This window comes from Hyaena hyaena, unplaced genomic scaffold (assembly GCF_003009895.1).
Source record: "Hyaena hyaena isolate Hyena2069 unplaced genomic scaffold, ASM300989v1 scaffold_795, whole genome shotgun sequence".
Classification (NCBI taxonomy): Eukaryota; Metazoa; Chordata; class Mammalia; order Carnivora; family Hyaenidae; genus Hyaena; species Hyaena hyaena.
In genome coordinates this window covers 107,903-129,406 of record NW_024081425.1, presented here as the reverse complement: position 1 = coordinate 129,406, position 21,504 = coordinate 107,903, and the positions used below count along the sequence as shown (strand labels likewise).

Here is a 21,504-nt window from a genome sequence, read left to right as displayed (position 1 = left end):
AGAGAGAGTGTGTGCAAGTCAGGGAGAGGGTTAGCAGAAAAGATAGAGAATCCCAGCAGGCTCCATGCTCACTGCAGAGCCTGACATGGGCCTCAATCCCCGCCCCCTAGGATGATAACCTGAGCTGAAATCAAGAGTTAGGCACTCAACCGACTGAGCCACCCAGGTGACGCTGCACTTTCTAATTATTTGATAATTTTATAATTACATTACCTTTGTAATCTGTGTAGTATTTCAAGTAAAAAAAGTTTATATTCAAATTTTCAGTCTTTTTTTTCAAAATTTCAGTCATTTCTAATAAAAGGTATATCAGCATAATATAATGATTTCATCTTTAAAAAATTCTTGTATGGTTAACATACAGTGTTATATTAATTTTACGGGTATGCTATAGTGATTCAACCATTCTATACATTATTCAGTGCTCATCATGATAAGTGTACTCTTAATCTCCTTCACTTATTTCCTCCATCCCCCCATCCACCTCCCTTCTGGTAACCATCTGTTTGATCTCTATAGTTAGTAGTCTGGTTTTTGGTTTGTCTTTTTCCTTTCTTTTCTTTGTTCAATTTGTTTTGTTTCTTAAATTCTACATATGAGTGGAATCATATGGTATTTGTCTCTCTGGCTTATTACGCTTAGCATTATACTCTCTAGATCCATCCATGTCGCTGCAGATGACAATGGTTATTTTGTCTTTAGACCATAAATAAAACTCATACCACATTTTCCAACATTCTGAAATGAAATTTGGCATAATCGATAAATAACAGGACCCAATAAAATAACTCTTGAATGAGTAACTTTAATTAAGCAGAACATGAAATATGCTACTAAAAAGCAGACATTAAATACATTTCCTCAAGTAATTCTTAAACATCCTAAATTTAATACCAATAATTTAGTTAACATTATACAATTACAGGTAACGTGTTTCAAAATAATCAAATCACCAGAGATTTTAAAACAAAAAGAATTCAGGGAAGTCTCTAGTTAAGCATTTACATAGCATTCTTTATTCTGTCAGCCCATGTACTTATGAAGTAGGACAATTGGTAATATCTTTACCTTGTATAGAAAGGAAGCATATGGGTTTAAATGCCTTTTAATAAAGCACTATTGGGATCAGAGTCAAGATTACATCAGGAATATTTGTTTTCTGTACTAGTTTATTCTCAGGAACTACTTTGACCAACATGCAATTTCTCCCATTTTGAGAAATTCCTTTTTTCCATTCCATCTTAGCCTGTGATTCAGAGCTTAAGAAACTTCAGTACTCCCTACCCATGAAGCAGTGGGGGAGGTGCCCAGAGACCTTTGATCTGGTGGAGTTATGGAGAAGGCACTGGAAGAATAAGGGACCATTGGAGAGAGGATCAAAATGACCATGGTTATAAAACTGTGAAAGTTTTATTAGATCTCAAAATTGTGGAATGGTGGGCTGATTACAACTAGAAAACTGGACCTCTGATTTCTAACTCTGGTATCTCATAGTATCTCATGACTTGCTCTCTTGGGCAAGTCAAAGTAGTCCTGTTCAACTTAGAAATAAGATTTGGGCCAGCTTTGTTAAATTATTAAAACCATTCCAGATACATAGTTTTATCAGTCCGAGGTACAAACAACTTAACTATTTTCAACTACCGCTTTGGCAACAGTGAGACCTATCAGTTTCAATACTATTCAGAACAGTATGTGAACTAACATTTTCAAAACATGATGCAATAGAAACCACCAGAAAGTTGTTATACCTGAATAGTTCTTATTTTCTTTAAGAAAACTGCCACTTCCTTCTGATCTAACATGCCATATAGTTTTCCTCTATTTATAGAACACTACTGTCTTCTTGGTTGTTATGGAAAATACATTCTGTATACAATTTTATTTTTTGTATTAATATGTCAATTTCTAGGGAAATTGTTGTTTTCAGTCATGTAAAATATTCATTAAATTCTTACCTTCCTTACTTTGAAGTGTCAACATTCAAGTCATCAATACAATTTATAAAACTAGAAGTTTAATCTGAAAATCTACAGGCTTTTAGTGTCTTTAATTTGAATTCCCTCATATTATAAATTAATGAAAACTTGATGAGAAAATGTATTGACATTTGATACTTTTAAGGATATATGGGAAAATCGTACCCCTTAAATAGATAAACACATTCAAGAGGATATTATCAGGTTGGATTCTTTCCTTGGGATCTCAGAAAGTAAACAATACTTTCACCCAGCTCTTAAAACTCGGCCTTATTTTTGTTGCAGGAAGGAGAGAGGATTTCATTCAACTAGATAACTGATTAGCACATGTTACTGTAAGCAGGAAATAATTTATTATTTATCACAGTGAGTAGAAAATCTCCCATTTGAGAGAAATGAATTGCTGGGTCTTCACGAACACCTCAGTTTTGCACTTCATCCTACTTCACAAACAGTGCTAAGATTTAGATTTCTTTAGATCTCTTTTTAGGAGGTCTCTAATACAACTAACCTCCAGATTCTCTTCTGAGTGCTCGACTGGCCAGGAAAGTGGTGGTTTCTTCTCGTATGCTAAAAACGTATAAGTCAAATAACCATTATCAACCCCATCTGTGTTGACCTTTTCCTCACATACGTGAAGTGGGTAAATGCAGGGCTTATTGGAAGTAAGCAAATGAAAATGAACATTTATTAAGTCCTTATTATGTGCCTTATGCTTTATATTACTAATTTCATTCAGTGCTCCCACAACTAGGAAGCAATAATAGCAAGCCACTAAATATGACATGATGAAGAAAACAATTGGGAAGTGTAAGTGAATATTTAATGTGAAATTTATGACATATACATTTAGGATCTCATATCCCTGACGTTTTCTCCTTTTATTTCCCTGGAACTTGCAAATACCTCCTTAGCTCTGAATAGCTAATTAGATACCATAAACAATGATTCATTCTGGTAGACACTGTATATGTATATACAAATATATATATATTTGGTGAAAAAGAGAGGAGCTAAATCTCATGCTGATAATACACACTGATGATAATAGTTTCAATTTCATGAAGTATTCTCCTAGTTCCTGACAGTATAAAAAGGCTTCCAGGTTTGTTTATAATTTAAAAAAAATCTGTAACACTGATGTGACCCAGTGATCCTTTACACCTTTTTTATCTTGAACACGCATAGCAGCCAACTCAATCCTCAGAGTGAGGCCTTCTGAGTATCTCAAATGCCATGTTCCACTACCTGCTGGGTTTCCTGATATTCTAATACTACATATAAGGCATTTGACTAATTCTCTTAATATTATGAAATCTTCTTTCATTTTATAGATCTAATGAAGTTGACCATCTCTAATAACATACAGATATTTCTTAAAAGGAAATATAAGCTCTAGTTAGCAATGCATGATTTTAGGATCTGAGAGGTAAAATGTGTTTGTAAAGTTGATATAATACAGAGCATAAAAATGAGCCTATTGATTCTGGAGGGAGGAAGACTTACTCAATTCTAATCCCCACTATCACATGCTAAATGTATGGCAAGTTATTTCTCTGAGTCTCAGTATTTTTTATCTGCAAAATATCACCTACATGGATTAGTTATTGCAAAGAATTAACATTTGTAAAGACCCAGGAGAGAGCATACAATAGGTGCTTAAGAAATAGTAATTATATTCTCACCCAATAGTAATTATATTGCATTGCATCATTGGCTAAAGTAGTATTTCAGCTCTGAAAGCATACATTTGGTCTATGATAAATTAGTTGACCAGTTCAAGTATGAGTCCAAATATAAAGATATGCACAGATCAAATAAATAAATAAAGATTCTTTGGGCACTTTCTACAAGTTACCTTCCTATACAGCTGTCTTCTAAATATAAGCTATAAGACTCTGGAATAGGCTAAGAGATCAAAAATTGCCTTTATCACCTATATGGCTTAAGTCTGGAAAATAATAATAATAGTGATAATGACCTTGAACTCCTGTGGAATTTCCATCACTATTGTGTGAGTATATCACTGCCAAGAAATGGATATCTTTTGATGCCACCAAAATAATAAAATGAAATAGAATTTAGAAGACACATTTGAGAGGTCTACTCACTTTAAAGTGCCTAAGATTGTCATGGAAATCTGGGACAGATGCAATCCCATATTAAAACATAAGGCATACTTCTTAAATAAAATGCCTGGAAGATTAGAGTTCTACTGAACTACTGCCTCACCTGACCAAAATTGTAACTTGCATAGTGCAAGTGCAACCGCTCAAGTTAAAGATCAGTTTTGGAAAAAATAATACGTGCGTACTCCCAGCAATGACTCCTTCTAAAACCTGAATCTAGATGCACAATCATTCACAGAATGATTCAATTATTTCTATGATTGTCGTACCTAAATGGTTTCCTTTTTATTCTGGGGAATACACACACTTCGCTACCGTGCATGGCTGAAAGTGGTCATGGGTCATCTGATTGTAACAACTGCAAGGACATGATAAAGAGTTATTTTAATGGCAAGTGTGATCTGATTATTAGTTTCTCATTTGAGGCAGCTTATCCACAGTCCAAAAAAATGCCTTCAATTATTTCACTGATTAACTCCAAAGCATCTTATGCAGTGGAAATGGCCGGCATTTAATAAAATAGACTCTTCTAACTATAACTAATTGAATCAACAGTTTTAAACCCATGGTTAAAATAGTGAATTGATAAATAACTACATCATGTAAGAATGAGAATTATCAAAACACTTTTGAGAACACAGTTCGACTTGGAGGGCTCCAGGGAGGAAGTGCCTCATTTTCAAGAAAAGAATGACGTTTCTTTTGTTTTCGCTCAATCCTTTCCTGCCTTTCTTTCTTTTCCTAAAGAGAGAACAGAAAACTATAAATTTATATACATATATGAGCATTATTTCCAAATCAAGTTGCTTATTGAAGAACAAAATAATCCACCATAAGAGATTTAAATGTCATTTTCTATTTAATTGGTTAGAAAGGAATAGCAACTAGAGAATATTGCTTATAAAGTATACTACCAACAGGTATTAATGCATCACTTAATTGCTTATTTTAATATTAAAAGTGATAATATTTAAATTAAATTATGTAAAAAGGGGGGAAATACTTAAAATTCCATAACTTAGAAGTCAATGATGACTTTCTGAGAACAGATTCTCAGAACTAAACTTACTGGGTGCAAAGGTTGAATCCGCCAGGGCAGCAGGGATACTTCAAAATTTCATAAATAGTTGAAAGTTATGTCTCATGTTTCTTTGCTTATTATTGAATTTGAGCACATTTTTATTTCTTTAACCCTTCTGTGAATTTTTTTTGCTCAATTATTTGGCTCATCTAACTATATGGGTATCAGTGCTTTTAGTCTTTAGCAATTTGCATATCTTTTCTTAAATACCTTTTTCAGAATTCATTTATTTATTTTGAGAGATAGAGCATGCATGGGGGAGGGGCAGAGAGAGAGGGAGACAGAGAATCCCAAGCAGGCTCTGTGCTGCCAGCACAGAGCTCGATGCAGGGCTCAAATCCACGAAGGGTGAAATCATGACCTGAGCCAAAATTAAGAGTTGGACACTTAACCAACTGAGTCATCCAGGCGCCCCTGCATAATTTCATATAAAGTAAATATTATCTTTGCAGCAAACATTGTATCTGTTACTTTTGGTACTTTTTACCAAAAAAATAAAATTAAAAAATTAAGAAATATTTCAGTCATGACAACTGTGTAAAGAGTAATACAATCAAAACTTGTGAACCCACTATCTGCCTTCTAAAAGAAAACATGACCCATACTTTTGAAGCTCTCTGTGTTCATTCCCTTATTGCACTCCTTCATCTCCACCACTGAGGTAACCATCGCTCTGAATTTGATACTTATCATTCCAGTGTATCTCTTAATTTTATTATACTATTTTATTATAAAATTTATTTAATACTCTTATTATATATGCATTAGTCCCCAAACAGTAACTTTGTTTTTCATGTTTTTACAATTTATAATAAAAGGGAACATGCTATATATTTTTGTAACATCCTTTCTTATTCATCTTAATATTTCTAAGATCCATCTATAGAAGTTATAGGTCTAGTTCCTTGACATTCCATAGAATATTCATAGAATTCCAGCTTAGCAAGTTATCACAATTTATAAATCAATTTTTGTTGTTGTTGAAAAACTGATGTTCCTTTTTTTTTTTTTCCCATGCAAAGACAATGCTATAAACATCCTTGTTTGATTCCTTGTACTTATTAGTCAAGATTTTCTCTCCATATATATGACTGGACAAAAATTGCTGGTTTGTAGGGTCTGAATATGTTCAACTTTACTGGGAAATGATTATTTTTCAAAGTGGCTGTAGGAATTCACCCTCCAAGCAGCACCTACACTGACTTTTTTTTTTTTTTTAATGTTTTATTTATTTCTAGGAGAGAGAGAGACAGTGTGAGCAAGGGAGGGTCAGAAAGAGAGAGGGAGACAGAGAATCTGAATTAGGCTCCAGGCTCTGGGCTAGCTGTCAGCACAGAGCCCAATGCGGGGCTCGAACCCACAAACCGTGAGATCATGACCTGAGCTGAAGTCAGTCACTTACTTAACTGACTCAGCCACCCAGGTGCCCCAATTATTTTTTTCAAACCTCAGGGGATTTTCACACTTGGCAGTTAATAAACAGTTAAATAAACCACAGATCACTTCAAATTGTGAGAATTCCTATGGAACACATGAAAAAATCATTGTGATTGTTAAAGAACAAAAGGGAGTACTTACTTCCAAAGAAAAGCAGACGCAAGGAATGTCGCTGAGACATGATTGTGTTACGCGATGAGAAGAGAGCATTACAGGCAGAGAGAACAGTATGTGTGAGGGCTCTAACAAGTGGGAGAACCTTGGGATGTGAGAGGGAACGAGCGAGCCGGTGTGACTCCACCTGGGAACATGGGAGGGGGTGCCAGGCAGGTGAGTGAGGTGCGGTGGGGCCCGCGGGCCACGGTAACATCTGGAACATAGGTAAGGGAAGAGAAGCCAACAAGTAATGCTGGGAAGGGAGGCCAGGAAGTGAGAGAAACCAGGGGAACAGGGGGCCCAGGGGAGAAGACGGTTGCAAGAAGGCGGATGCAACAATGTAGGATGTTTCAGAGGTCCAGGGAATGTGGCAGAAAACAGCACGTTGGATGGCTACACGTTCCGGCAAAACTAACTGTTAAAGCGTGGTTTCTGTAATGCTTTGGCAAAATAGACAAGCTTGGAGTGTGTGGACGGTGAAAAGGGCACGGAGAACTAAGAAGTGTAAAGAAAACCTTAGAAGGTTAGTTTTTCATAGAAAAAGCAGTGAAATGTGGGACCACATCTGGAGGCAAATGAGGAATTACGAGTTACATATCCTGGAAATTGGCGGGGATTAATCCAGGCGAGAAGAATGCTGGCTCCAGGGTGAGTGGAATGGTTAAGTTTTTATTTTACTGCTTGACGGGAACAGTCCTGTTCTTCATCTGTTTTGAAAATACCATCTTCCAGATTCTCACGTTTTCATGAAAGCAGATGAATTTTAGGACCATTCTGTTTCCCTGCACACACTCCCGTCAAAGGGATGACTGGGCATGTAGGAAGTACTATGAAATTGAGACATTAATCTAGGAACACCTGAAATGTTAACAGCTCTCGCTCTTTTCATCCTGCAGCTCAGACTGTCTCTCCATTTCTCCAAGTCTCTGCTAACACCCGAAAGTTGGGTGGTTTCCTCACCTTGGTGTTTTTCTCAAAGAGCAGTAGTATCTGGGACCCCTCAGATAACACTGCCTCTTCAGGCTAGACAGTTGAGAGGGGCAGCTTTTTTTGGTAAGTTATTAGGTGTCTGTGGTTCTTTTACCAGGACATGTGTGGAACTGATAGATGTCACAAGGAGAATATGATAACACGAGGTTTCTATCGGCACACGGTTATCCACTTACAACGAAAGGAATGGACAGAGGTGTGAAATTCTTTTTTCTGTCTCTACATCTTGCTCTAGATCATGAAAATGTTTGAATGCCTGCTAGTCCTACTAAAGCAAAGAAGGAACTTCCTTTCAGAATCCTAATTGAGAAAACAAAGAAAACTGTAATTGGGTCACGGTCAATCATTTTATTATCCCAGAGAGAGACAGACCCTCTTGTTAGGTAGCAGAAAAGCAGTGACGAGGCTGTGTCCACAGAAACTGACCAAACAAACCTCTTTTTGTCTGTTCCATTTAACATGGGAAGAGAGAAAGGGAAACATGAAACAAATTTGTTCTTACTAGTAGGTGCTAAAAAGGTCAGAATAGAAAATAAGCAACTATCAACCTTAATATCAATTCAGATGATCTATAATATTATGTTAAGTAGGAATTAATTATTGGTAATATTATTCAAGTAATAATTAATAATAAAAGAACCTTGTTATAAAGCCCTTCTGACTGTTGTCTGTTGGAGACAGACATAATTGATTAATCAGTGTGTTAATTAATAACAATTACTCAATCTGGGAACCAACATAAAGAAAAGTCTTACTGATCTTTGGCTATAATTTTCCCCTAAAAGAATAACTCATCCAATATTCACTACTCAAGTTAGATTTTATAACAAAATTTTGAGATGTAACTTTACATTAAAATGAAAGTCCTTAGACTTCAAATAGGGGTACTTTTCCAATCTATCTGCATACAAATTTTTAACAAGAAATTGGTAGGATGCAGGAATAGTTCTGTAGCATATTGTACATGGATGTTTTTATATGTAGCACTATATTTGTTGAGGTTATACTGACATTAAAACAAGTCATTTTCATCTTAGATCTTTGATGAATTTTTGTTCTCTAGAGGACTGATCAGAATGAGAGAGTGACTAAGTACTGTAATAAAACACAATGTACCTAACTATGACTTAGTCATTAAGGAGGTTCTATTCCATTTTCAAACCGAAAACTTAAACACGTACGTTTAGTTGCTCTAAGCGATACTAGCACACGGTATATGTCTCCTTGATATATGAAGAGTTTTACTTTTTCTTAGGATCTAGCACTATTTAAGAGTTTAAGGAAGGGGTGCTTGTGTGGCTCAGTCAGTTAAATGTCTGACTTCAGCTCCGGTCATGGTCTCACGGTTCATAGGTTCGAGCCCTGCGTAGGTCTTTGTGCTGATAGCTCAAAGACTGGAGCCTGCTTTGGATTCTGTGTCTCCTTCTCTCTCTGCCCCTCCTCTGCTCTCTCTCAAAAATAAATACACATTAAAAAATGTAAATAGAAAGAATTTAAGAAAGCAATCATGAAACACCACCTTCCTCATTCAAACCATTAAACCAGTTTTTGATCTCCTTATTCCTTACTGCTTTTCTGCCTGAAATCGGCATAAAGCAACCCCAAAGGCAACACATAAACAATAATAAATTCTATGGCTATTTTTATTAGGATTGCATTAAATTCGTAAATTACTTTAGGGAGAACTGACATCTACAATATCATTATAGGACCGAGTATTTCTATCCAAGAGGAGTTTTGATCCATGTTCTCAAGTCTTCATTTGTGCCCTTCAGGAGTGTTCTAAAATTTTCTTCATAGTTGTCTTGCACATTTCTTAGGTTTATTCCTAACTGCTTCATCTTTTTATCCCATCTTTAAATAGCCTGCTTTGTGTCCTGAATGCCTCTCTAACTACTGTTGATTCTAAAGTTTATGTGAAAAAGTAAATAATAACAGAGATACTTGAAAGTGGAGCTATGAAGGAAGATTAACCAGAACACATATGAAAACATATAAAGCCCTGATAATGAAACAGCATATGGAATATGTATAATGAGATCTGAGATTGACCCATGGAACAGAAAGTCAAGAAACAGATCCTAAATTCTGAGAATGTATCAGATAACAAACACAGTACCTCATACCATTGGGTAAAAGATAGGCTATTTTATAGGAGATTATGTTTGGAAAAAATAAAGCTGGAATCATATATCTCATTATGAGCAAGATAAATTCCAAGTTGGTCAAATGTTAAAACGTCAAGATATTAAAATCCTTAAGTTACTAGAAGAAAAATAAGAGCACTTCATTTAATTTCAAGTTATGAAGAAAATCTTCTCAACTATGCATGAAAATAAAACCCAGAAGACTGATAAACTTGACACCAGAAGATAAAATAAAATTGTTCATGGCAGAAAATAGCATATGCAAAGTTGAGAGATCAACCAAACAATGGGAAAAAGTGGTTGTAACTCCTACCAGAAAGAGGCTAATTTCCCTAATGTGTAAATAAGCTTCTGAAAACCAATAAGAAAAAGACCAACAGAGAGATGTGCAAAGTTTATGGATTAACAGTATCCAAAAAAAAAAAAAAAAAAAAGACAAATGACCCTTCTACAAATGAAAAGATGCTGAAAGTCAGTCCTACCCAGACATATACATCCACAAAATAACCTGAACAGTATTTTCAACTAGCAGATTAACATAAATTCAAAAAGGTTATAAGAAATCTTACTAGAAAGGGACCCCACTGGATGCTAAACCTTGTAGAGCAACTTGATGCGTTCTGATTGCTGCAACAGGTGAGGTGCTAACTATCCATGTGAATGTGCCACCTACTGATGTAAAGTACTTTTCACATGAATGCATTACTCAGTCAAAAATTAATAAACATGTATGTATATATGACATTTTAAAACAGAAAACAGTATTTTGCTCGACATCAATGAAAAGTAACTATAAACATAAGTACACTGAAACAGACAAAAATATCTTTTAAAAAACCCAAGAACATGTTAAGTCCTTCTAGACATTTTCCTCCCAAACTTCTTACTTGCTTTCTTTCATTAAAAAGCACCAAAAGGAGACTTTTTCCTTGAGGTCATCAGAAAGATCAAAAGAGAATTTTAAAAATGGATTGCCTTTCTCACCGTTCAATTCAGTGTAACTATGTGTCGTGACAAGTCCCACCCAAAAGCTGACAAGGGCTTCAGCAGTGCACTTATCGGCTCTCCATGATTTTACACCTAAGAGTCACTGCAAAGTAAGACTAGGCATGACTGGTAAGTGATTAAGGTGGGGATGTGGGTAAAGAGGAGTATTATGTCGGAAGGTTTATGCCTGAGTGCCTGAGGGAACAGCAGAAGCCTTAACAGAAATGAGTAAATCAGGGGCAATATGATAAACATAGGGAGAGAATGGAGTCAACAAGGCTGCTTTGAGTAGAAATGGCCAGGAAGCAGGGGCAAGTAGAACTGGAATTAGGGACCGAAAAGTCATGCATCAAGTACATTAATAAGACAAGTGCATTAACAAATAATACCTACCAGCCACTTTTCATATTCATCAATAGCCTGTTTGTCTTTATCTTTTTTCTCTGCTTTTTTCAGTTCTTCTCGTCTTTTCTCATTTATTCTCTCTTTCTCCTTTTCTTTGAAAAAAGCATCCTTCTTTTCATTCCTATGCAGGACAGTATAAAACACCAGATAGTTAAAGGAGAGGATATAATAAAGAATTCCTAACATATCTTTGTGGTAAGGAGAGGCCAATGCATTAATAAATTTCAAGCAAATACTTTTTTAAAAGCCTAGAGTGTTATTCACTTGAAATGCAGCAAAAGAGTTCTCCTTTGGGATTACCATTTCTCAACAGCTGTTAAGTTATCTTTCTTTTTCTCAGCAATAGTTTCCTCCTCTTTCTGCTTCTTCGCTCTTTCATATTCTTTCTCCTTTTTATTTTTCTCTCTAAAGTATTCCATCTTTTTCTCTTTCCATCGTTCAAACGCCTGAAAAAGTTCACAATGATTTTCTTACTGATCGTGGCTATGATCAGGCAAGGAGAAGCACCGTTGATCCTGACCACAGGTGCCGAGCGAGGCAGGGTAAGGAAGGCAGATGTCCGCAGCCCCCGCGTACCTGAAGTGCTTCTCCTTTCCTCACAGCATTTTCTTCCTCCGTCTTCTTCTTGTTTTTCTCCTCAAGTCTTTTTTTGGCAGCAATTTTCTTTGCTTCCTTTTCCTTCATAGCCTTCCAGGCCTCAAATGATGCTAATGCTTCTTCTCTCTTAGCAGCTCTTTTCTATTTCAGAAAAATAAGAGAGTCAGATGTGTATGGATAAACAGATGGCCAGGTATCAGGAGATGCTGACATACACATACAGATTGTATTTCATTCCCTTCATAGTCATCATTTCGCGTGTTAGGCCAACGTGATAACCACTACACTACGGAAACCGCACGTATAGTCATCATTTCTAGAAACTGTTTTTCCAAGCCGAAAATTTATTTAGAATGGTTTAGACAAGTTGATTTACAAAAAAATGTTATCTGAATTTTTCATTGCATTTTCATTTTATTTTTATTCACTGCATTTTCAAATGTCTTTTACTTAAGCCATTTATCAGATATTGATCTGCTATTCATGGGAAAGAACTCTTTTTTTTAGAAATGTCTTTAACAAATGTTGTCAAAACAAACTAATAGGCTGAGTACTACTGCAAAATGCTAATAATAAAACATTCCATTGAGGGGGCACCTGGGTGGCCAGTTGGTTAAGCGACCAACTCTTGATTTCGGTTCAAGTCATGATCTCAGGGTCATGATATACAGCCCCACGTTTGGGCTTTGTGCTGACATCCTGCTTGGGATTTTCTCCTTCTCTCTCTCTGCCCTTCCTCTGCTCTCTCTCAAAATAAATAAATAAACTTAAAAAAACCCCACATTCCATTACAAGAAAAATATCAGGAAAGTTACAGGCTTATAAAGTAAGTCAGAGTGAGGTAGGCTGGCCACGTCACACACTAAGCCACAGATCTTTGCTTTGAACCCGAGTTCCCATGGACATTAAAGCATAAAATCGTTACTAAACAAAAACAGCCCAAATGTTGAAACTATGTGCCGGAAAATAGGTAGGTGAATGTATGGTATGTTATTACTTTACTTTTTTTTTAACCTTTTTTTTTTACATTTTTTATTTATTTTTGAGAGACAGAATGTGAACTGGGTAGGGGCAGAGAGAGAGGGAGACACAGAATCCGAAGCAGGCTCCAGGCTCTGAGCTAGCTGTCAGCACAGAGCCCGACGCGGGGCTTGAACCCACGAACCAGGAGATCATGAACTGAGCTGAAGTTGGACACCCAACCGACCGAGCCACTGTTATTACTTTACTAACCTCCATCTAATCCCATATTCTTTGTTTGCTCTAAAATATTGCTTACCATTAAATGACTAAAAGCATTAGAAAGAGAAAACGTGATTCAGAAGTGAAGGTACAATCTACCTCACCGAGTTGTGCAGATCACATGAGAAGGTGTCTGGCACTGAGCACTGCAGTGTAGCGCTGCAAAAGTGGTGACGGGAATGTGGGCTCACCCCTGCCGGGCTGCTCCAGGCAGCACCCTGCATTTGGGAAATAGGTTCCTCCCTAAATCCATATAAGTGTTGGGCAGCACAGTAAAGGACTTTCAGTTTAGAAAATGGGAAGGAAGGAAGCATGTTGGAGACTACCAAGCAGGCTGTAAGATTGAAGTCAATTTGTAACAGTGAAAAGTGAAGTAAGAATGACTAGGTTGCTGTAAGCAACAATGTTCATAATTAGTACTGCCAAATCTACGTCACCCATGAAAAGAGAAATCTGTGTATCTGTTTTCATGTAAAACGGATCAAACTAAAACTCCTATCAAACTCGTATCAAACTAAAAATGTATAAAGTACAGAGAAAGAAAATCAGAAAACAATTCTTTTATACATGTTATTTTGCCACTTAAAAACCAGTAGATTTTGAACAATGTTAAATATTTAGAGATATTTTAGTGACTTAAAAATCCACAATATTTTCCACTTCTGTATTTCAGAATACCTGTTCATTTTGGATCCTTAGGTTTTCACTTTCAATCCTTTTAATTCTGTGCATTTCATGTAAATACACATTTTTCTTTTCTAACCACTCCTGTGAGAACAAGAAAAAACCCTATATAGTATTCAAACTTTCCCAAATGAATTAGAATTCTTATCCATTTCTGAAATATTTGATTAAAATTTTAAAAAGGCAAAACACAAAATTTAGAAATTCTGTATGCACTGGTATCATTTTTCTTTTTCTCATAACATTCTAATATAAAGATAAGCATGAACAAGAAAATATATCTGTTATCTTTCTTAGTTTCAACAACAAAATTCAAAGATTGAATATAATGGCTACATAAGTTCACATTTTTCTCCAAAATTCTCAAGTACAATTTTCTAAAGTGTATTGTTGAGTATAATAAACAAGGCAAAAAATAGAAACTGTTTGGAAATGAGGAAAAATCAGGAGTCTTTTTCTATGTAAGCTTACTTCAAATACAAGATCTTAGGAAAGAAAAAAATTAAAACTGCTTTTTCATTACAATATACATTTTAAGAAGAAAAAGTATAAGAACATATATAGACCTTAACAATATTTTTGCTTTGGCTGGAATTTCAGAAATTGCCATGGCATATTCTCTTTCTTTAAAAACAGCTATGATTGGTTAAGCAAGGCTTGTAAAGAAATAATTTAGTAAAGAAAAAAAAACTTTGGGTTGCTCAGGTACTATAAAGAACATTTTCCCCAATAAATTAAGTATTAAATCACCATTTCTGACAGGGTCATTTTATTCCTTGAGAAACCAGCAGCCTTATTAGGTGATTAGTTCTTCATTTCTTAAAAATGTTTTCCTTTTTACCTGATAAACAGCTGCCCTTATGTTATCTGCTCTTTCAGGTTCTACGTTCTGTTTCTGTGAGGGCTTTTGGTCCAAGACTTTCAAAGTCCCTAAATAGTGAGAAGAGGTAGTTGCTGACGGAGGTCTTCTTATGGAACTAGATTTCTTTAAAAACTCAGAGGTCATTAATCTGAAAAGATCCAAATAAATCAACATAGTTATTACAACTGCACTTGGTAGAAGAAAAATGTATTAGAATTTACAGGTGTTCTATTTGAAATTCCATTATAAATTAATAAATTAATAAACTATAAGTACTTTGAAAATGATAAAAAAAAGAAAATGATATGTCTCCTCTTACTAAGGAGCTTCAAAGTGCTTGCTCTTTCTAGATATTTGTTGTAATTTTTAAAAAATGTTTTATTTATTTCTGAGAGAGAGAGAGAGAGAGAGACAGCATGAGCAGGGGAGGGTCAGAGAGAGAGGGAGATACAGAATCTGAAGCAGGCTCCAGGCTCTGAGCTGTCAGCACAGAGCCCGACATGGGCTCGAACCCACGAACCATGAGACCATGACCTGAGCTGAAGTTGGACACTTAACCAACTGAGCCACCAATTGCCCCTCTTTTTAGATATTTGTAATTAGAACATTTTTAAGAAACATGGATTACATCTCAAGTTACATGGAAAAAATAATATTAACAAAGTAGACTTTTAGTCTCATCTCATTTTGTTACAAAAAAACAATTTTAAACCATTAGAATAGCATCTTCTATTTCAGGGGTGGGCAGGAAAATATGGCCCACTACCTAGTTTTGTATAGTTTATTTATTCTGTAAGCTTATTGCACTGCAGCTACAATCATCATTTATGTGTGGCCTGAGGCTGCTTCCCTGCTAGAGCAGCAGAGGTGAGTAGTCACAACAGAGTCAGTATGGCCCACAATCCCTAATCCACATACTAACTGGCAATTTACAGGTAAGGTTGCTGACTCTTGTTTTATTTGATTAATGGAACTTAAAAGTGTGAGAAGCTTTTGATTAACATTTATGAGTTAGGTAGGGATTCATTATCACCAGTGTGAATGATGCAGTATAGAGTCTTATCATTTTAATAAACCACTTTAGTCCACAGAACCTCAAGGTTTTAAGTACAATTATTTAAGTACAAATATATTAGACAAAGACACTAGAGAAGTATAATGCTGGATTTTAGCTTTATTACCACTTTCTATCTACTGTCTCAGGAAAACAGGAAAGAAACTCTATCCCAGGAACAATTTAAAGTATAGAGAATCCCTAATAAATGCCTCATCATAAAAAAACATGATCAACTGAAGAGTCTAATCATAAACTAACTACTTCATTCATTTCATGAGATGAGAACTGAAAGGAAATCAAGTAATACCAAGTGAAATTCACTTTATAGAAGCTGAGCTAAAATTAGCTTTGTTGGAAGTAAACTCATAAATTAGGGACACTGATAACTTTATTACCTGCCAGATGCACTGGATGCTCTATTATTTGTTGACTTTTTATTCTTCATATTTCTGTCTTCAATAGTTTTCTGTTAAATAGAAAATACCATAGAAGGATTACTCTCCATAACGATCACAGTTAGAGTTAAGGGACAAACCGCAAGGAAATCAATGTTTTTAAAGCATCTACTATGTGTCAAGTACAGCAGTCACTGGGAGCTAATAAGGATACTACACTTTAGGGAGGGATGATGGACATGAAACACAAAAACAAATGTGACTCAAGAAGGGGGGAAACGAGGGCCCCGTGACAGTGACCATAGTGAGGGATGACATTAATGACAGTGGTCAGGAAAGGCCTCCCTGAGGTCTTGACATCAGTGGTAAATGATGGAAGAAAGGGGTCACAAGAAAGAAGGTCTATGGAAAGAAAGTGGTCAGTGCTAAGAGGCTGAGAAGGCAAAGAACTTGATAATGTTGACAAACAGAAAAAGGTGAATGATGCTGAAGCACAGTGAAAAACAGACAGAGTGGAGGGATAGATGAGATAGAGAGAATCACGTGAGGTCCTTAGGAAGTGGTAAAAGTGTTTTGCATTTTGTTCTTTTTTTTTTTTTTTTTGAAGTTTATATATTTATTTTGAGAGAGAGAATCTGAAGCAGGCTCCACGCTGTTAGCACAGAGCCAGACACGGGGCTTAAACTCACGCACCGTGAGATCATGAACTGAGCAGAAATCTAGTCAGATGTTTAACCAACTGAGCCAGCCGGAACCCCTCTGCATTTTATTCTTATGATGACAATCCAAGAAAGAGACCTTAGCAGGGGAATGATGTGATTCAGACTTAAGGAAGGTCCTTTAAGGATAAAGCAAGGATTCAGTCAAAATAAACGTCATGGTTTTACTTACTATATATAAATTGCCTGTTGTAATTTATAACTGTCTCTGACATTTCTAGGATCCCATCTATAAGTTCCAAATACCCTTCTTCTTTTTAAGGAGTAACTTCACTTCTTAACACAGAAGGGTGCTAGCATTTCAAGTGAGAGCACAGATATAAGCACATGGCTAACCTGGCATGAGAGATTTTTCCTAAGGAAAGTGGTTATGAACAATGTACCTGGAACATAGTAATTAACCTTCTCCATAAATTGTAATACAAAGCACTAATATTTTGTATTATAAAAGTCTTATTCAACCACACGTTTTCAACTAGCACTGTTATCTTCCCCAATAGTAAATACACATAGTCTCAGCTGACTATAGGTATAAGAAATAAAGACTAACTTCAAGAGAAAAAAAGACTAAAAATGCTATACCATAAATTTTAAAAGTACACTACTGTGGTACAGTATAGTATAGTTTTGAGTAATCTTAAAAACCATAAATCTGGTTCTCAAGGTTATAATAATAATAATGTTTCTGATAATGATACTGTCCATCCATTTAAACAAGAAAAATGTTGGTAAACCTATCTTAAAGATTTCCCTTAAAGTTGATAAAATGTTTAAAAATGACATCCAAAGGAATAACGTTCACTAATTCAAAACCTCAGAAATTGTTCCAGATAGCTGCTTTTATGTAACATGAAGACCTACAGAAACCTACCCACTTATGTGTTTATATTTCAAGATATTTAAAAGTATATTATGATCATACATCTTTGATAGTTTTTAATGAAATATTGACTATTATTATATCCACTGCAAACCATCCCCGAAGTAAAACTCTATTGAATTAAATAAGAATCACTTGATAATATACCAGTATCAAAAGATGAGTTTTCCACAGACAATTCAGGAGTACATAATGTAGCAGATAAAACACTTAAAAGATCTATTTTGAATTTTTCTGTAGTATAAAAGACATAATTTTATATAAAATACCTTTGAAGATGCGGTTGCATCAGTGGATATTACGATACTCTGAGATTTCAACAGTGGTAGGTCAACTGTCAAGTCATTTATAAGCAGTTCAGCTTTCTCCTTTTCTTCTACAAGGTCATCAGCAATCACTTGACTGTCCTTGGATTTCTCATGTGTAGTAGTAACAAAGTCTATCAAAAATGAATTCTCTTCATTTTCATTTGATTTCAAGGAATTGTGGTTCCCAGTAAGTTCTTCATTCTGATCTATTTTGAGACAGAGTCACAAAACTAAAACTCTCTTCTGAATTAATAAGGAAGATAACAGATTCATTTGCTTTCTACTAAATGAGGATTGTCTACGAGGTCTTTGTCGTGCAAAATAAACTGTGAAGAGAGCTACTGTATTCAACCCGAATAAACTTTTCTCCAAAGTGAGGTATGAAAGAGAAAATGGCTACTTAATGTACTAAAGCATTTGACGTACCTAATACTTAGGGAAAAAAAATCATATTAGTAAATAGAATGGAATAACTACCCTACACCAAAAGCACACCAGAAGCTACTATTGATGATAAACCAAGTAAGTGATGATAAACCAAGTAAGTGCAATATCTATCTATTCTATTCGAAAGCCTGTGTTTCTTAGCTGGAACAAGAAGCTGTGTGGGCAGGAGGCACACATCTCTGTTACTAGCGGTACAAGCGGTACAGAGGTGAAATTGTAGAGCTGCAGGAGAAGCAAACATTCACGAAATCTTAGAAGAGTCCAGCACACAGAGAATAAAGCCTTCATCTAGACAGTTTTATTTCTGCCTAGATGCAGTGCCGCCTCCACTACCAACGGGGCACTAACAGCAGGCCTATTACTTCCGCATGCTCTAAGGGACAGTCTCAAGCTGTGGCATGACACGATTCGGTTTCATTATTACAGAACTGCTCCTCCTATTCTGTCTGCCTCGCTTCAGAATGTCCAACAGAAAGAAGTCCGTGATCCCCAACTTTCAGTTCTACTAGGGTCCACCCACTGGCCAACCTTGTATGTTTATTGTCAAAGTCTTAATTCTGCTGCTTCCATTATTACAACCATTTTTTGGAACTGGCTTATTTAAAATAATTTTGCAATTACAGTTATACATTTTCATTTGGAGAGCACTCATGACTCCCAGTATCTTTAATGGATTCTTTAGAACGGCTAAGTAATGTATTCAGTAAAAAGAACAAGGACTTTGGAGCCAAAGATTCAAATCATGGCTCCATCACTGACTTTGGGTATGTTTCCCAGTATCTTTGCACTTCAGTTTTTCTCATCTGTAAAATGACAAAAATTATACTACACAGTAAGTACTTAATAAATGCCACACATCCTGGTCCTAGAAATAGCTATGCCTTTTAGCTCTCATTGAGCTATGCGTCATAGGATTGAAGAAAGAAATGCATTAACAACTCATGCCTCATACTTACTACGTGCGTTACCGTGGCGCTGTTCTTAGTGCTGTACATGTGGTATTAGCTCATTTAATTCTCACAGCCATGGTGTATGAGGTAGATTCCTCTTAAATCCCCATTTTCAAGATCAGTATACGGGGCCAGAGAGATTAGGTACTTTGCGCTTGTAACCATGTCTAACACCCCATTGAAAATCACACAGTTAGTAAATAGCACAGGGGTGATTAAAACTAAGGCAAATACAAACATGCATCATTCCTAAAAGTATGTATTCTATCTTTTGCAAATAAGATCCTAATCAATATGGAATTCACACATAAAATAAGATATAACAGTTTGATATAACCACCTAGGATGGAAGCTTTTTCCCCAGATCCTGGTGATAAGGAATCTCCAAGACTTTCTTTAAGGGATGATGATGATAAACTTGTTAACCATGGATCCTGTTTAAAAAAAAAAAGAAAGAAAAGAAGAAGAGTATTTACTATGTAAGTTTAATTCTTAAGACTTGTGGTGAGACAACAGCATTATTAAGACTACTTTATAACTCTGAAATCGGCATTATAAGGAGTTTGTGGATGAAACACCAAAAGCATTAAGCCTGTGGAGGCTAATATGCCTTACTTTCAAGGCTTGATGTCTTAATCATTAAAAGGGGTCACTGAAGAATTTTTCTAGTTCTTTAATGGGTATCTTGATATTTGCTTTTAGTGATTTTCTTTTTTCAAATGTTTATTTAGTTTTGAGAGAGAGAGAAGGAGACACAGAATCCAAAGCAGGCTCCAGGCTCTGAGCCGTTAGCACAAACCCTGATGTGAGGCTTGAACCCACGAACCATGAGAACATGGCCTGAGCCAAAGTAAGCCACTTAACTGACTGAGCCACCTGGGTGCCCCTGTTTTTAGCGATTTTCAAAACTCATGCTCTCAAATCAAATGTCATAAATATTTGAGACAAAGATTTAGTATCTTTTTCTCTAATTCTTTTTTCTAAGAAAGTATAAAAATGGTATACTTGGGGTCAAATGGTACTTGTTGTCCAAATGAAAGCAATATAAAACCAAGTAGACAACTACTACCAAATATTTAGATAGAAAAAGTACATAGATCCCATGCATTTCAGTTTTTCTCAAAATTCTGAAAATTATATCTGAAGTGAAATAATGACATTTGTGTGTCTGCACTAAACATCTCTTTACAGAATAGTAATCTAGCCTAAAGTTGATGGTATCATAATGTAAGAAGTTTGATTTTACTGCATAAATTCTATTTTTCTTTCTCACAATTTTTTATGGGTACAAAGAAAATTATTTGTCAAAAGCAGTAAGTAGAAACTATCTGAGAAAATGGCAGAAGGGTCGACACACAGCAATCTACCTTGAGAGACAAAGCTTTACCAGAAGAGACTGACAAGTTGGTAGATTTTTGCCTGAGAGCATTCACCCATCCTTGCAGCCAGACTGGTAGAAGGCTGCGGCCTCACTGGGCTGGCTTAAAGGGTGAGGACATGGAGTTTGGGACTATAAAATCAGTCAGTAAGTTTAAGGAAGAGCTGTAGTGGGCATGATATAAAATTTGGATATAATATTCACCCCAAACCTTTGGTTCATCTATGCATGGCAAAAGGAAGACATTTGATGGGTATGGAGGAGGGGACTTGTTGGGATGAGCACTGGGTGTTATATGGAAACCAACTTGACAATAAACTATTTAAGAAAAAGAATTAAATAAAAGATTTTAAAAATTAAAAAAAACATTAAAAATCTTTTAAAAAATCTTGAAAATGGGGCACCTGAGTGGCTCGGTTGGTTAAGCATCTGATTTCAGCTTAGGTCATGATCTCACGGTTCGTGGGTTCGAGCCTTGCATCAGGCTCTGTGCTGACAGCTATCTCAGAGCCTGGAGCCTGCTTCAGATTGCGTATCTCCCTTTCTCTCTGACACTCCCCTGCTCACGCTGTCTCTCTATCTCTCAGAAATAAATAAAACGTTAAAAAAATAAAAAAAAAACCCTTAAAAAATTTCTTGAAAACAATGTGCCAGAAGAAAACAGAACATACACG

At 35.8% G+C, this 21,504-nt stretch overlaps 1 protein-coding gene across 1 annotated transcript in view; it reads right to left on the bottom strand.

Moving 5' to 3' along the window:
- Positions 1-819: 819 nt before the first annotated feature.
- The window catches only part of MAP9 (microtubule associated protein 9), a 35,572-nt gene continuing 14,887 nt past the window's right edge, over positions 820-21,504 (bottom strand). Inside the window, exons 6-14 of the mRNA XM_039219143.1 lie at positions 19,793-19,886; positions 18,017-18,261; positions 16,149-16,219; positions 14,676-14,844; positions 13,829-13,918; positions 11,888-12,049; positions 11,612-11,757; positions 11,300-11,432; positions 820-4,849 (exon numbers count right to left, since the gene is read on the bottom strand). Coding sequence (XP_039075074.1) covers positions 4,727-4,849; positions 11,300-11,432; positions 11,612-11,757; positions 11,888-12,049; positions 13,829-13,918; positions 14,676-14,844; positions 16,149-16,219; positions 18,017-18,261; positions 19,793-19,886 — 1,233 coding nt within the window. The 3' untranslated portion in view covers positions 820-4,726. The remainder of the gene's footprint in view (positions 4,850-11,299; positions 11,433-11,611; positions 11,758-11,887; positions 12,050-13,828; positions 13,919-14,675; positions 14,845-16,148; positions 16,220-18,016; positions 18,262-19,792; positions 19,887-21,504) is intronic.